This window comes from Rattus norvegicus, chromosome 2 (genome assembly GCF_021556685.1).
Source record: "Rattus norvegicus strain SHRSP/BbbUtx chromosome 2, alternate assembly SHRSP_T2T, whole genome shotgun sequence".
Lineage (NCBI taxonomy): Eukaryota > Metazoa > Chordata > Mammalia > Rodentia > Muridae > Rattus > Rattus norvegicus.
In genome coordinates, this window is record NC_141535.1 from 149,743,983 (window position 1) to 149,761,963 (window position 17,981).

General features: G+C 41.9%; 1 protein-coding gene across 10 annotated transcripts in view; it reads right to left on the bottom strand.

The window, feature by feature from the left end:
- Positions 1–8,379, bottom strand: part of Miso1 (mitochondrial inner membrane subdomain organizer 1) — a 29,310-nt gene extending 20,931 nt beyond the window's left edge. For 4 of the 10 annotated variants that reach the window (XR_015667726.1, XR_015667725.1, XR_015667727.1 and 1 more), the window contains exons 1-2: positions 8,233–8,372; positions 4,757–4,904 (exon numbers count right to left, since the gene is read on the bottom strand). Coding sequence is in view for 3 of the 10 variants with exons in the window: in XM_087630726.1 (XP_087486852.1) it covers positions 4,757–4,904; positions 8,233–8,346 (262 nt within the window). In the remaining 7 variants the exon portion in view is untranslated. 10 annotated transcript variants of the gene reach the window in all.
- Between the last annotated feature and the right edge of the window lie 9,602 nt (positions 8,380–17,981).

Consider the following 17,981-nt stretch of genomic DNA (forward strand, 5'->3'; position numbering starts at 1 on the left):
GTCAAAATATCACTATTTGCAGATGACATGATAGTATATTTAAGTGATCCCAAAAGTTCCACCAGAGAACTACTAAAGCTGATAAACAACTTCAGCAAAGTGGCTGGGTATAAAATTAACTCAAATAAATCAGTTGCCTTCCTCTATACAAAAGAGAAACAAGCCGAGAAAGAAATTAGGGAAACGACACCCTTCATAATAGACCCAAATAATATAAAGTACCTCGGTGTGACTTTAACCAAGCAAGTAAAAGATCTGTACAATAAGAACTTCAAGACACTGAGGAAAGAAATTGAAGAAGACCTCAGAAGATGGAAAGATCTCCCATGCTCATGGATTGGCAGGATTAATATGGTAAAAATGGCCATTTTACCAAAAGCAATCTACAGATTCAATGCAATCCCCATCAAAATACCAATCCAATTCTTCAAAGAGTTAGACAGAACAATTTGCAAATTCATCTGGAATAACAAAAAACCCAGGATAGCTAAAGCTATCCTCAACAATAAAAGGACTTCAGGGGGAATCACTATCCCTGAACTCAAGCAGTATTACAGAGCAATAGTGATAAAAACTGCATGGTATTGGTACAGAGACAGACAGATAGACCAATGGAATAGAATTGAAGACCCAGAAATGAACCCACACACCTATGGTCACTTGATTTTTGACAAAGGAGCCAAAACCATCCAATGGAAAAAAGATAGTATTTTCAGCAAATGGTGCTGGTTCAACTGGAGGGCAACATGTAGAAGAATGCAGATCGATCCATCCTTATCACCCTGTACAAAGCTTAAGTCCAAGTGGATCAAGGACCTCCACATCAAACCAGACACACTCAAACTAATAGAAGAAAAACTAGGGAAGCATCTGGAACACATGGGCACTGGAAAAAATTTCCTGAACAAAACACCAATGGCTTATGCTCTAAGATCAAGAATCGACAAATGGGATCTCATAAAACTGCAAAGCTTCTGTAAGGCAAAGGACACTGTGGTTAGGACAAAACGGCAACCAACAGATTGGGAAAAGATCTTTACCAATCCTACAACAGATAGAGGCCTTATTTCCAAAATATACAAAGAACTCAAGAAGTTAGACCGCAGGGAAACAAATAACCCTATTAAAAAATGGGGTTCAGAGCTAAACAAAGAATTCACAGCTGAGGAATGCCGAATGGCTGAGAAACACCTAAAGAAATGTTCAACATCTTTAGTCATAAGGGAAATGCAAATCAAAACAACCCTGAGATTTCACCTCACACCAGTGCGATTGGCTAAGATCAAAAACTCAGGTGACAGCAGATGCTGGCGAGGATGTGGAGAAAGAGGAACACTCCTCCATTGTTGGTGGGATTGCAGACTGGTAAAACCATTCTGGAAATCAGTCTGGAGGTTCCTCAGAAAATTGGACATTGAACTGCCTGATGATCCAGCTATACCTCTCTTGGGCATATACCCAAAAGATGCCTCAACATATAAAAGAGACACGTGCTCCACTATGTTCATCGCAGCCTTATTTATAATAGCCAGAAGCTGGAAAGAACCCAGATGCCCTTCAACAGAGGAATGGATACAGAAAATGTGGTACATCTACACAATGGAATATTACTCAGCTATCAAAAACAACGAGTTTATGAAATTCGTAGGCAAATGGTTGGAACTGGAAAATATCATCCTGAGTGAGCTAACCCAATCACAGAAAGACATACATGGTATGCACTCATTGATAAGTGGCTATTAGCCCAAATGCTTGAATTACCCTAGATCCCTAGAACAAACGAAACTCAAGACGGATGATCAAAATGTGAATGCTTCACTCCTTCTTTAAATGAGGAAAAAGAATACCCTTGGCAGGGAAGGGAGAGGCAAAGATTAAAACAGAGACTGAAGGAACACCCATTCAGAGCCTGTCCCACATTTGGCCCATACATATACAGCCACCCAATTGGACTAGATGGATGAAGCAAAGAAGTGCAGACCGACAGGAGCCGGATGTAGATCGCTCCTGAGAGACACAGCCAGAATACAGCAAATACAGAGGCGAATGCCAGCAGCAAACCACTGAACTGAGAATAGGACCCCCATTGAAGGAATCAGAGAATGAACTGGAAGAGCTTGAAGGGGCTCGAGACCCCAAAAGTACAACAATACCAAGCAACCAGAGCTTCCAGGGACTAAGCCACTACCTAAAGACTATACATGGACTGACCCTGGACTCTGACCCCATAGGTAGCAATGAATATCCTAGTAAGAGCACCAGTGGAAGGGGAAGCCCTGGGTCCTGCTAAGACTGAACCCACAGTGAACTAGTCTATGGGGGGAGGGCGGCAATGGGGGGAGGGTTGGGAGGGGAACACCCATAAGGAAGGGGAGGGGGGAGGGTGATGTTTGCCCGGAAACCGGGAAAGGGAATAACACTCGAAATGTATATAAGAAATACTCAAGTTAATAAAAAAAAAAAAAAAAAAAAAGAACTTGTCTCAAAATAATAGCAAAAAAAAAAAAACCCCAAAAAACAAAAAAACAACAAAAACAAAAAACCCACACTATTTCTATATTTCTATATTTAAAATTATCATATTTATTTATTGTGTGTGTGAGCAGGTACATTCATTGCCACAGCACACATGCAGACATGATACGACAACATGTGGCAGTCAATTCTTTCTTTTGTCATGTGACCTCACATATTAAACTCAGGTCTTCAGTATGGTGGCAAATATCTTTACATACTAAGTTAACTCGCCAGCCCTCAAATATCTGTCTGGGTTTTTTAGTTATTACCTTCATCTACTTATTTGTGTGTGTGTGTGTGTGTGTGTGTGCACATGGAAGTCAGAATAACATGTGATGCTATTTCTCTCCTGCCATGTGGGTCCTTGAGATTGCACTCAACTAGAAAGGCTTACAAGGCAGCACCTTAACCTGCTGAGCCATGTTGCATAGCCATGATTTTTAATTCCTAATTATTTTTATATTTGCTTCTGTGATATGAATCTTTTTGTCCTTCTAGTTCTTCAATAAACCTTTTTACATTTTTAAGATTTATGTGTATGAATGTTTTGTCTGCATGTGTGTATGTGCTCCCATCCTTAGAGGTCAGAAGAGGGAATTGGATCCCCTGGAACTAGTGTCAAAGATGGTTGTGAGCCATCATGACCATGGCTGAGATGTTCTAAGTCATCTCTCTAGTCTCCTTAATAAATCCTGCATGACAGTGATAGCTGTGTTCTAACATGATAGTTTTGATAGCCACTTTATGGTATAATAGTCTTTATAGCTGTTATAACTTAATAATGGATGACAGATATGTTAAAAATATAATAACCATGATAGCTGTCATACACACTATCCATGATAGCTGTTATACACACTAGCCATGATGGCTGTTACACATTAACCATAATAGCTCTCATACACATTAGCCATGATGGCTGTATACACACTAGCCATGATGGCTGCTACACATTAACCATGATAGCTGTCATACACATTAGCCATGATGGCTGTATACACACTAGCCGTGATGGCTGTTATGACCTACTAGTCATTATAGCCATGTTATGACAAAATAGTGCTGGGAATTGAACCCGGGTCTTCAGGAAGAGCAACAAGTACCCTAAATCACTAAGTTTTCCTACAGTCCCCTTCAATAAATCTTGCATAGAAACATCTTTAAAAGTCCAATCCACATTGAATGGGATGATACAGAGATGCTAGAAGGTAGCAGAAAGAGCATTAACATGTTCTAGTAGAGTGGGCTAAGAGTGCTCTGTCAAAAAGATAGTATGTGGCTTTTAAAGTTGAACACAGAATCAGGGAAAGGAGAAAGTATGTCGAATGAGGGCAAAAATTTGGACAACTGGAAAACCAGAGAATGACACAGAATGGCACGCTCTCAGTGATAAATACCATCTCCAAGGAGTCTGCTTCATCGCCAAACTCTTGTTGTTCTTCTGTTGTTTGTCTTGAAATAGGGTCACCCTACATATCCCTGTAGTCATGAGACTGCATCTACAGGAGAAATGTGTATGTGCCTGGGTTCTTTAATATGAAACAGAGTTAAATGTAATAAGTAAAAAAAAAAAAAAAACAAAAAACAAAAAAACCCAAAAAACAAAACAAAACAAAACAAAAAAAAACCCCAAAAAACAGTGTGGCTCCTACTACGCATCTAGTCTCCTCTGGATCCTTTAAACCTTTCTTCGCTATGCTTCAGTTACTGGAGGCTCATTCCCTCATGCTCTTCCAGGCTCGCCCACTCAAGTGGTCAGGCCTCTGGTTATATAACAACTCCTCAATGAGACCTTCTCTGAGTACTGTATATGGGTATATTTCTTTAACCCCATCAGACCTGAATAATTATGTGTCCTAGGACTCCATCTTCAGTGACATTAGGACAGATTTTCACATGGATGTTATCCATCTTCCTCCAAGATTGTAAGATACAAGAGTTAGAAGGGCTGCGCTCGTTTAACTCAGCATCACACACAGTTATTTTAGGTCCTAGGCCAGAACAGACTGTCATCATTTCTGGGATGAGCAGCTGACGGCCTAAATGAAAGACTGAGCGTCAACTAAAACAAGGGAGAGAACTCTAGAGTCAAATTAAATAATTTCTGGTAAATCAGACTTCCATAGCCTCTGGAAAGCAGTCAGAATTAGAATGCTACTTTATAAATAGCATCTAGCTATTGAATACCACAGTAATCACTACGGTCATTAATCGGTTATAACAATTATTGTTTACTTACGTTTCCATGAAGATATGAAAGGTAAAGTAATAGGTACATGTTCAATTTCTAGACCACACTCAGTTATCCGCTGTAATCGGCCACGTAGTTTAACTTTCTTTCTTATAAATTCTACTGGAATATCTGAGGAGGTTGTAAATTTTGACGTCTGTTGGTTTACAAAGAAGAAGAAGAAGATGTAATTTTCACTTAAAATGAAAATAAAATGTGAAGATATCAAAGCATTTAATAAGAAGACAGAGCCGTTGAAAAGTTTTAACTCGGTTCTTAACTTGACATTAACATCTTAATATTTAATAAAGTGTTTATAGGGTCTGGAGAGCTGGCTCAGCAGTTACAGGCACTTGATGCTCTTGCCCTGGATGTGGGTTCAGTTTCCAGCATCAACTTCCTGGTACTCTCTTCTGGCATCTGGTGCACAGAAACTCACACATGCACACACACACACATACGAATAGTAAATAAGTTTAAAAACGTATATAGAGACTTAAAGCTTACTACTCACTACTTCTTCTTTTCTATGTCAAGCTACTATATAAAAGATGGCGACTATAAATCCCAAGCAAAGTTGTGTCATGTTAATGACTCCTAACTGGCAAGGCATGTTTTAATGTTTAACAATCATTTAGGAGACAAAGCAAATCCTGTTGACAAAGGCCAACATTGAAATTTTATTTCCTCAGCAACTTCTTGGAACCCAGGGTTAGTAGTTATTTAATGCGACAGGCAGCACAGCGCATATCACGGCTAGTTCAGAACTTTACACGACACTAGATTTGTTTATTTTTCCAGGAAATAATGCTATAGAGTATTTTCTCTGCAAGGGAGAAGAGCTTTATACAAATGTTGGGGAAATTTCTAGTCGTCTATCAACCAGAATTTTTAAAAATTTCTGTTTAGTGGTGTGTGTGTGTGTGTGTGTGTGTGTGTGCGCGCGCACGCTTCATTGTACGTGTGGACATCAGAGGACAACTTTGTGGAGCATGTTCTCTTCTTCCACCTTCACATGGGTTCTGGGACCAAACTCTGGTCTCCAAGGTTTGTACAAGAGCCTTTATCCACTGAGCTATCTTGAAGCTCCAGGACTCACTTTTAATTGGGATTCAGAAGGACCACTCTGGATTTTGTGTGTGTGTGGGAGGGGTACATAAAATACTTATGTGTATTTTGATTTCAGATATTCATCAACATGAATGTCATAATGATAACCCACATTCTTGAGATGTGGTCTCTCTCTCTCCATATATCTATATATTTATATATCTATATCTATCTATCTATGGAGATAATATATCATTTTATATATAATAGGTATTATATATATATATGTATATATATATATATATTTAGGCAAAGTCTCAAAAGACCATTCCAAGTTAAATTGGAAAGTTGTAACCTTTCAAATTCTATAATCTGACCGTTTAGGTTTGATAACTTAGTAACAGCCACAGCAGAACTTGCATTTCTATCTACATATAATAGTTTATTAACAAAACAGCTGAGAAACAGTTTTGACTAAAAGACAAGATTTCATTTGTACCAACAACTCCCTATCCAGAGCAGACAAACCCTAGTTTGTGTGGTTTTGGTTTTGGTTTTGAGACAAGGTCTCCCTCAGTCCATGCCAGGCAGATCTGGAGCTCAACAGCAGTTCAGGCTGGTCATGAACTTGCAGCAATGCTGCCTCAGCTCTCCAAGTTCAGTGACTTTACTATTTTATAACAAACTAAATCCTTTATGGAATCATTTTTTAGGTCTTAAAAATATGGGTATGTAAATAGCCTGTAGAATTAAGTAAGCAAAATTCTGCACATTTTCTACAGCCCTAAAATAAATTCTCTGTTCTAAATCTTAACCAAGATCTTAAAGTACATTTGCTATTCTAAAATACAATTTAAAAATCTTCTAGGATGAATCCAAGCGGCCTGGAATGAGACCAAGCCGATTGTCTGTTGCCTGAACCATTGATGACTCACCAGCCGAACGCTCCTTATTAGTAACACTATCCCAGCTATGGCCATTCCAGTGCTGATGTTCTACAGGAAGAGATTTAACGATTAATTCTCACCAATTATCGTTTACAATAGTCAGTGTACTAACTTAAAAGGACGGAGACTGTCCTCGTGACCACTAACAGTTCAAATAACACAGATGCTTCAAATGGTGGCTCGACTCTTCCAAACGCCCCCTGCCCCCACTGCCTCTGTCCTGTCCTTCAGCTCTTGCAGTATTCTTCCTTAGCAATCTGGCATGCATAGGGACTGGAGTGAGTGATTGTGCCTTGTACTCACACATGGCCTAGCATTTCTAACTTTTCATCCATGGTGAATTATGTACTTGGTAGGAAACCTTAGAATACAGCATCATGGCAAACATTGGGTAAGCGTGTGTGTAAATGGTTGGACATTAATATTAGTATAGTGAGTAATAATACATGTATTTATTTGGCACTGATTACTACTAAAGGGCAGATACTAGACTGCTCAGAGGATGGCGCCACAATGGCATGTCAGCAGGCATGGCCTTGGACCTCATGCTGCCTTGTTGCAAAGCATTGCAAAATTCAACTTCCTCCAATTCTTAGCAAAATGGTTAAAAGTTGTTGTTCCTTCTAAATGCATTGTCCTTCTGGCTTTTGGCTACCCATCTTTCCCAGTGATCTGTCACCCTGTTTGCCTCAGATTTTGCTTCTGCCACCTTCTACTCCCCCAGAGAATCCCCTAGGCCTCATTTCCAGAACATCTTCTGTAACTTTCTGCAGTTGTTTCAAGATGCCGGTCAAGACCAGGGCTTTACACACTCTGCCAGGTAATGCAGCTCACTCTCAGTTTCACGTCCAGTTGTGATTTCCCTTGAATACTAAACTATGCTCTGCCGCTTCAAACAACTGTGCTTTGAGTCTCCACGTTTGCAAGCCCAAGAGCTCTGCAGCTTTTCCCAATAAATCATTTACTGCAAGTCCATATCAGGAACCATCACCAACATCAACCCAGGGGCAGCTCCCACCTAGCGTACATCACCACCACAGGAACCTTAGCAGTCTTTTCTTTAGAATTAGCCTGAACACTTATTAGCCTACGTGCCCCCTTTTGGTTAAATTTCAGTGTCTTTTGTTTCGCTTTAAAACAAAACACGACTGGTGACAGTTCAGTGGTAAGCACTTCAGAGCTTACCGAAGTTTGAACCTCAGCCTTGAGAAAACCCATCAAGGTTCTGCCAAGGCCTCCCCTCTGCTCTTACTGCGTTTCCAGCAGGCCAATACTGAAAGAGGAGCTACTCCTAGACCAGCCCCATGGTGTCCCCAGCCTTGGGCCAGCCTCCAGGCCTGATTGCCGCCGCCAGGGCGGCAAAAGAGGCGTTGTCGCCTCCCTGGCCATTCCCCTGTGGCCGGGCTGTCCTTCCGCTCCAGCGGGTCCTCTACGAGGCCTGCCGCGATCACCGCGCTCAGGCTAGCCCACCCTGCCGGGCCGTGGCACCTGGACAAGACGCAGATGGTTGTCCGCCCACTGCGACATCCGCGTTACCACGTTGGCCTCCCCTCGGTCGCGGTCGGAAGCCTGCGACCCGAGGCTCGCGGGCAGCGGCGCCATGTTCCGGCGTCCAGCGGGTTCCCCCTGGTGGGCAGCAGGGGGCGCTGAGCTGCGCTCCGGGTCCCCGCCTCTCCTGGGCGTTTGCAACCTTGCCTACGTGTGTCCTCTGATTGGCACCATGCCAGCCAGAGCAACAGAACAACACTGACTCAACACAACACAAAAAATGCCGTGAAATATAAAGAATTAGGAAATCTGTGTAAATATACACGATCTTCTTAGTCTTGCTACTTTTTCTATAAGCTTGTTTTTATTATGTTTCTGTTTATATTTTTGAGACAGGGTTTCTCTGTGTTATTCCTGGCTGCCCTGTAACTTGCTCAGCAGACAGGCTGGCTCGACCTCAGAGATCCACTTTCTATATTTTATGGTGCTGGAGAGCAAACCTAGATCCTTCTACACATTGGGCAGATTGTGTTCCAACCTTTGTTTCTCTAGAAACAGGGTTTATGTAGCACAGGCTGGCCTCAGCGTACTAGTCTTTCACCTCAACTTCTTCGATACAGATGCCACTGCTGTGTTTGTGTGCCCTGACTTTCTAAATATTTTTAATGCCAAGAATAATAAAGGAATGAGAGATGGAGATATACTTATTCAGCCAAAATGTGCATCGTGAAATAACTTTAACTTTGGTCCAAAGAGAGATCTGGCCTTTCCCATTGTGTCGGGTAACTCTAAAATATCTTACCTGATAAAATTATCTTTTACTGAGGCTTTTGCGCCTGTAAGAAAATCTAACATCCCACTTATGGTGGAGGCTTTGAGTCTGACCTCAGCTTGACCTCCAGAGGGGCTAGAGACTGGCAGTGTACTATAGTAAAAACCTCTACACACAGGTGTGGGGAAGCATTCCTGGTTTCATTGTCCCATGCTTTCTCACACATGGTTTTCTGAGAGGAGTCAGTGTTATTCATGACATCATGAGTGAAGATGCTTTTAAAACAAATTGCCACACCTGAGGGTGTCCTTGGACATTCCCAAACTCTACAATTGGTGTTAGAAGTATTAAAAGTTGTTTAGCTCTGCATGGTTCGCTATATTGTCATCTCTATTTAGAAGTAATGTTTAAAATGTTACAGGAGGGCTTTCTTTTTTTTTTTTTTAATTAACTTGAGTATTTCTTATATACATTTCGAGTGCTATTCCCTTTCCCGGTTTCCGGGCAAACATCCCCCTCCCCCCTCCCCTTCCTTATGGGTGTTCCCCTCCCAACCCTTCCCCCATTGCCGCCCTCCCCCCAACAGTCTAGTTCACTGGGGGGTTCAGTCTTAGCAGGACCCAGGGCTTCCCCTTCCACTGGTGCTCTTACTAGGATATTCATTGCTACCTATGGGGTCAGAGTCCAGGGTCAGTCCATGTATAGTCTTTAGGTAGTGGCTTAGTCCCTGGAAGCTCTGGTTGCTTGGCATTGTTGTACATATGGGGTCTCGAGCCCCTTCAAGCTCTTCCAGTTCTTTCTCTGATTCCTTCAACGGGGGTCCTATTCTCAGTTCAGTGGTTTGCTGCTGGCATTCGCCTCTGTATTTGCTGTATTCTGGCTGTGTCTCTCAGGAGCGATCTACATCCGGCTCCTGTTGGTCTGCACTTCTTTGCTTCATCCATCTTGTCTAATTGGGTGGTTGTATATGTATGGGCCACATGTGGGGCAGGCTCTGAATGGGTGTTCCTTCAGTCTCTGTTTTAATCTTTGCCTCTCTCTTCCCTGCCAAGGGTATTCTTGTTCCCCTTTTAAAGAAGGAGTGAAGCATTCACATTTTGATCATCCGTCTTGAGTTTCATTTGTTCTAGGCATCTAGGGTAATTCAAGCATTTGGGCTAATAGCCACTTATCAACAGGAGGGCTTTCTTAACATGTGAAGCCCTAGGCTAGATCCCTAGCATTGCAAAAACATAACATAAAAAATGAAAAAGTACAAAAAACTTACCTTAGAGAAATCAAATATATAATGTTGTGAATTAGCCTTCTCATACCCCACAGTTTTATGAATGACAGTGGCACCCACTTGCAAAGCCTATGTTTTTACTTGCTTACATGATGTGCACACCCAGGTACATTTTCAAAAGCACCAGATAGGAAAGGAAGATAATATATTGTTGTAAATGGATAACAGTAAAATAGTCCATTAAAGACTTGAAGTAGCTAATTATGCTTTCATATCTACAAGACTAAGTCATCATGGGTAAGTCCCTCCTGAGTTCCAAGAACTGCTAGGAAAGTTCTACCTCGGGCCTTGTCTTTTCAGCACATCTTGCTATCCTTACACCCCACCCTAATTTCCCCAAACCTCCCCACCCCCACCACCTCACCCCAGATCAGGGATCAGTCCCAGGATGCCTTTCTGCCTCTGCAGGCTTCTCCTACCACTCACCCACATGTCCCTGTCCCTACTTCTTTACTTTCAATTTACTTACATCAAAACTCAGAATCTGACTTTTAAAAATCCTTGTAAAAATTTTCAATCATGGTGTCTGTGTGGATGTGTTCCTTAGAGGAGACACTCGAAAAGGTCAGGGATTCCACTGGGGCTACAGGTAGGCACCTGGTATCGGTCCTGGGAACTGATTTTAGGCTCTCTACAAGTACAGCACATGTTTTTAACTACTTCAGCTCCCCTGGTTTTGACCTCTTCTTTATTGGGGGGTCTGGAAATTGCCACACGAACTATCCATACACCAATTTTGGTTAAGGAAAAGGAGTTTATTGAACATGTATCATATTACTGGACCACAAGAAAGAAAAATCGAATTGCGGCAGTAGTCTGTCCTCAGGGTTTTATAGGAGAACCCAGTTTCAAACATTGAAAGGGCAAGGAGGTGAGCGGTTGGCTCACTAGGCAAATTGTCATCAGCCAACCTTTAAGCTGATTGGTCCTGAGTAAGGTAAGGGGGTGGGGGATGGGTGGTGAACAGGGGAATTTCAGAACACTGAGATAACAGAGTATGAGTATTACAATAATAACTTCTTGGCTTATAATAACTTAATGGCATTCTTTAATGTCAGCCACAAAAGCCACAGTGAGCTCATACAAAGGTCCAGAAAGGACTGCCTGGTGGTCACCTCTGACTCAAGATATTTTAGAGATAACAATTCATATTGACCTTTGATGTGATGGGTTCTATGTAAGCTTTGCGGAATTTCTTAAGATTAGTAAAGTTCATACAGAACATTCAGAACGTACGGAACAAAACAGCGTGTGTGGTCAGCATGTCCTTGAGCCAAGTTACTTCTCTGTATCAATGCCTGGCAGGCATGTTAAAGCAACACTAAGAAATAGTTGGCAGGCATGGAACAAAATGGCTACAGCTGTTCTAGGAGGATCAGACCATAACATTCTTTCCATTCACATTTTATTAAATTTCCCATGCTTTCCAAATTCAAAAGATGATGTCTCTTCTAGTTAAAATTCATCATTGATAAATAAGTTGATTAGAAGTTCACCCTTGTAGCTAAAGATGTAGAACACTTGCGCAGCCATCCAAAGCCCTAGGTTCAATCTCTTTTGCATAAAACTAGTCATATACGTGTAAGCTAGTCAACTAATTTTCACCATATAGAGCTGGGTGTGTGTAATCTTGGCATGTGAGAAGGGAGAGTTCACTTTTGAGCAACTATTTTAAGTGCAGAATGAGGTTATAAATCAAAGGATATAAACTGGGCATTGGTATCTTGGTTTAAGAAGGAGGAATGCAATATGAAGCTTGCCACTGTTTAGGAGCAAATTTAGATCGTGCAAAAGTGGCTTTGATGTGTGGCAGGTGAGCTGGCAACAGGAGAGCATAGCAGCAGCAGCTCAGTACTTTCACAGTGGGATGGTAGCTGGAACTGACTTTACTAGCAAGCTGTCTTTAGAAAAATCACTTAAGTTGGGCATGGTGGCACATCCCTTTAGTCCCAGCACTTGGGAGTCACAGGAGTTTGAGGCCAGTCTGGTCTACATATCAAGTTACAGGACAGCCAGGGCTATACAAAGAAACCCTGTCTTGAAAAACAAAACCAAAAAACAAAAGCAAGCAAGCAAGCAAAACACTTACCTTCTCATGTGCTTTTGTGTGTGTGTGTGTGTGTGCGCGCGCGCGCGTGCACGCGCGTACGTGCGTTCTGCATGTACGAATGTGCACTAAGTGCATGCAGTGCCCAGAAGAGAGCAACACATCTCCTGGACTGGAGTCACAGAGGGTTGTGAACCACCATACGGATGATGTGATTGAACCCAAGTCCCCGGGAAGAGCAGCCAGTGCTCTTGACTGCTCACCCATTCCTCTAGCTCCCACTGCTAATTTTAAAGGAGAAGCACCCATAGGATATGTTCTTTAGTTTAACTTGAGCACACAGCTCTTCTTCAATCTGGGATTCTCTGGTTGCAGGTGGCAGGCGGAATTATGATGGGCAGGATTTGTGTTAAGGTGTTCAGCTTAGATAATGGAGAAGAATAATTTCATCACTCAGGAAATACCATTTGTCCTACAGAAAGGAGCTTTCATTTTCTGATTACACGTTATAGGAAATCTACATAATTGTAATGAGGAATATAGGTAAAAGACAGAAAAAGCTGAGAAAGGAAGAACCATCAGAGGGCTGTTGTGCAGCTATAGACTTGAGAAGCAACTAGCAAAACTTCTTTGATGATGGCCATGAAGAATTAACAACTTTTCTTTTCTTTTCTTTTCTTTTTTTTAAGTAAAAGACAAAATAGTGAAGTCGATCAATGCTGGGGACAACATACGATGACAGGGACTGCCAGCAGTAGGCTCAGATGGAGACATCTCAGAAGCCAGCAGCAGCTCCTTGTAAAGTAGGGTGGTGTCTGGGACCCCGAGAAGCAGGAGACACATCCCTCCAGGGGACCCGCCATCTGAAAAAAGAGGCTGCCTGCAATAGGTCGAGATGGAGACATCTCAGTAGCCCACAGCAGCTCTTTCTAAAAACTGGTTGTTCCAATTTCTCCTAACCTTAGCCCTGGACAGCGGCTGCATAGATTTCATTTGTGTGTGACTGCCTTTCAGTTGGCCTTGGTGTACATAATTATTCTATTATATCTGATTTTCCTACTTCTTTCTCTTTCTGCTCTGGTGGATTCTGTGAAACTAGATGTTCCTTGATGTTATGATTCTTAAACAATTGGAAATTGAGGCATAGGGACACAGCACAGCACAGCCCTAATGGCCCAGGTGCATGCTGTGTGTTCTCATCTCGGAAACAATGTACTAACTGCACAATAGTAGTTCCAGATTAATGCTTGACTTGTAAATGTCATCATATGTTTTCCCCAGCAGATGAATTAATTTTTATGATGATAAAATATTGAAATATGCTATCTTCTTGAGGCTGGATATTCTGCTTAGGGGTTAAAAGCACTTGCTGCTCTTACAGAGGACCAGGGTTTAATTCTCAGAACCAACATGGTAGCTCACACCTCCCTGAAACTCCAGTCCACGGGGATCAAATAACCTTTTTTAGCCTTCCTGGGCACCAGGCATGCACATGGTGGAGATACATGCATACAAGGAGGCAAAACATTTATAAACATAAAACAATAAAATAATCTTAAAATGAAAGTAATAAACATGTATTCTTTATCCTTCTGTCTCTAGAAGTTTAACCTACAAATTGCTCCTTCTCCTTTATACCCTGGGCCCTTATTTTCTTGACTCACTAAATTTAAGACAGTATTCCGCTTCAACTGTTTAAAAAAAACACTTGTGTAGGAACAGACCCTAGCTACCCTGACACATCATGTTTCCTAGAGGTAACAAATTCCTTACAACTCACCTTCACAACTTCTGGACTCAGTTTGTTTTTCTGTTTCCTTTTCTAAAGCTACCATTATAGTTTATCCTTTGTCTCCTATTCTCTTTTAGAGCTTATGCCTGTAATCTCAGCACTTGGGAGATGGTCGCAGGAGGACTGAGGTAAATTTGAGGCCATCCTGGGCTACATAAGAAGGCACATTCAAAAAACCAAGGGCAAGTGTTATAGTTTAGGGTAGAAGGCAACTCCTTAGCATTTTCTCATCAAAAATTACTAACTTGAGAAACTAAAATGTTCTTTAAAAATATCTAATATCTTTTGTCATGACTTTATAATTTCTTCATCTTAGTTTAATTATTTTTATTTTGTGTGCCAGTATGCATCTGTATATGTCTGTGTGTATGTATACTTGTACACGAGTGCAGGGCCTCAAGGAAAATAGAGGTGCTGGACGCTTGGAGCTGGCAGTTGTAAGCTGCTGAACTGGGTGCTGTGATCTAAACTACAGCCCTCACCATTAAGCAGCAAGTGTTCTTAACCACTGAGTTATTTTTCCAGCGCCTCTTCATCTTTTTGAAAATCCAGAGTTAGTGACAGGCCAGATGCTTGATGGTTAGAAACCCTTGCTGCTCTTGCATAGGACCCAGGTTTGGTTCCCAGCACCCACATGATGGGTCACAGTCTTCTGTAACTCCTGTTTGAGGAGATCTGATGCCCTCTTCTAGCTTCTGAGGTCAACAGAAACATAGTAATTGTACATATATGCAGACAAAACTCTCATAGACATAAAATAAAAGCAAATAAAAATATTTTCATTTTAAAATCCAGTTACTGGGCTGCTGATGTGGTTCAGTGATAGAGCACATATCTCACAGGAGGCTCTGAATCTGACCAATAACTCTCCTACAGTGTCATGCCAGCCACCCTTTTCCTCCGCACCAAAAATCTTTAGCTATTTCTTTCTGCTTTTCTATAAAATTTCATTCCTTGACTCTTAGAATTGGATATCTCTACACAAAACTGTTGCATGTAGCTTTTGCTTCCTGGCCTAATTTCCAGGAATGGGCCGTGCTTCCAGCTCCACTCAGATCCCCTTGAATCCACAGATAAAAAATAGACAACACACGTTGCTCAATTTCAATGTGCATTTTTGGCACAATTGCTGGGTGTTACTTCTCTCCCCCCTGGAGAAGTATGCCCTTATTAATACTCTTAGCTCCACACCTCTTCACCTGCCCTCAACTTTACTTGTGGCCACTCCATCTGAGATTTCACATGGCTGGTCACCCTTTCTCCCTCAGAAACATGGTAGAAACTCTCTCTTCTCTTCTTGCATCTGTCACCTGCCTCCTTGAGACCCGGAAGTCCCACCTATTCCTTCTGCCCATCAAATGGCCTGCGGCTTCTTTTCTGAGATCAAGAACCAATTGGAAAACAGGACCTTAGAATCAGAACCACCCCTACACAAAACTTCAACAATTTGTCTCAACTCTCAGCTCACTACTAAGATATTAACTTAAAATATTAAACCTATGCAAGCGTCCCACATTAATTTACTTTGAAGTCTGATACGGTGGCTCCTGTCTGTAATCCTAACACTTGGGAGAATGAAGCCAGAGGATTTGAGTTTGGGACCAGTTTAGATGGAACATTCCAAAACAGTCTGGGCTATAGTACAATTCTTAACTTAAAAAAAAAAGCAGATCGATAATAAACAATACTTCGGTAGTCTCATTTTAAGTAGGATAAAACTAAAGTAAATGGCTTGATTACTAGTTAAGTTGGGGGTTGTGGTTGGTGTTGAGTCAAGGTGTCTCTGTGTAGCTCTAGCTGTCTTAGAACTTACTATGTAGACCAGGCTGGCTTCAAATTCGGAGAGTCACCTGCCTCTGCCTCTTGAGGTCTGGGATTATAGGCATGTACCACCACCAACATTGGTTACCTCTTCCTCCCCTAACCCACCAAAGGAAGTCTTATTTACTTAACTTCTGCTGCCCCTCTTACCACAGCCTCCTGAATGCTTGGCCTTCAGGTATACACTAATATCCAGCTTTAAAATGCATGTCTTTATGATCTACAGTTACAGTGTCCTAAAAGGACACACATTTCTATAGCAGGGACAGATTCATTGGTTCACCAGGGCCAACTCTCACCTGCAAGTAATCAGTAAGAGTTATACCAATCAAAGTTTGTCAGAGTGATACAAACCTGCATATATTAGACTTTGGATAACAGGTGAAGGACCCAAAATGTGAATCTGGGTAGTTATATTTGGCAGCTGTATAGAAGTTCTAACTTCCTCCAAAGAGAGGAATAGAAATCTTAGTTCTTAGTTGAAAACAGATTATCCTGAGTCCTGCTTGACCGTGTGTAAGGAATGGCATGACATGGTTCCTGCCCCTGGAAAAGAGCCAACAATACAGGAGCCTCCTCAAGTGTGGATAGATCATTGCTGTGGGTGAAAGGCTTGTTTGTATAATAGTATACATATTTTCACATTCCTCCTTTGAGGAATGTCCTCTCTGCAGAGGATATTGACTCCATGATAATCAGAGACAGCAGGAGTCTAGAAGGCAATGGCATATCTATAGCAAAATGGTGGAATTCTATGACCCTCAGGACAGCCCTTAAGTGTGTGGGAAAGTGCTGAATACATGAGTTTGAAAATATATGCATTCTCAACTATGCAAAACATAAGGATGAAATATGAATTGTATAAAGAGCTTCACAGATCTAAAGGAACAGAGAGAGGCAACTGCACTATGAGCCAACTTGTCAGAAGAGACTAAGGGAGGAGATAAAGAGATTTAGGGAATGGTGGTCTATCGCAAGGCAATATCCCACTGTGGGTCTGCATTTCCACCTTGCTACTGGGGTGTTGACACATACCAATCACGGGAGGCAAAGTGCAGTCTAAGATAGGAGTCACTGCCCATGTTTTTCCAGGTGAAAATAGCAGGGAGCTGGATGGAGGAAGTGGTTCTCACATTCTTGGACACCTAGAAGCTGCTGAGAACCATGGAGAGTTGAGATTACCTGCCCTCACCCCTGCCACCCCGCCGCCCCAACTCCCATCCCAGGCAGTTCCTGATGAAGGCAACAGCCCTTGCTTGTTCAAACTGCTTTATTCATGGCAGATGAAGATGTATAAGACTTACTCTGGATAAACCAGAGATGAAATATGCTTTGTGGGAAGGGATATCCAACAAGAGAAGTTCAATGGCTAAACACTCAAAGCCTATCTAGATACCTCACTAGCATAAGGAACCCTAAGTTCTATGCTGTATGACCCATTGTCATGGTCTTTTTAATGAGGTGTCATGGTCATGTGCTCCAGGACAGGAAATCTGGTTGGGAGCTAGTTTGAACTCCTGCTGTTTTCAATTATAAGTTTTGTCAGGGTTCTAAACTTTGTTACTACTACCTTACCAGTTCTGTCCGGTGACTCAGTCCACTGTTCCCATATCCCATTCAGCTAAATTTTTTGTTTATGCTAACTAAGGCAGATGGATTCTTGAGTGCAAGGTCAGTCTGGGAAAGAGGTAATTTAGGTCCAAGCATGGTCAGATGGCAATTTCAGGGCAGAGTCAGGCAGGATCCCACCCAGTTATCTTACTGTCTGTTCTTCTGTTTGCTGTCTCTTTCTAATAATCAAGTAGCTGGGCTTGTGGGATGCTGATTCGAAGGATAATCAAAGGGGAACCTGGGGTGATCATTAGATTGATACATAAATAAAAGACTGGGCTTTTGATCTGTAAGAGATGAGCTATCCAGAGTTTTTAGAATTGCAAAAAAGCTCAACCAGAGAGCTGTCTGGAGATCTCCAGACAGGGAGAGGGAGAGGGAGAGGGAGAGGGAGAGGGAGAGGGAGGGGGAGGGGGAGGGG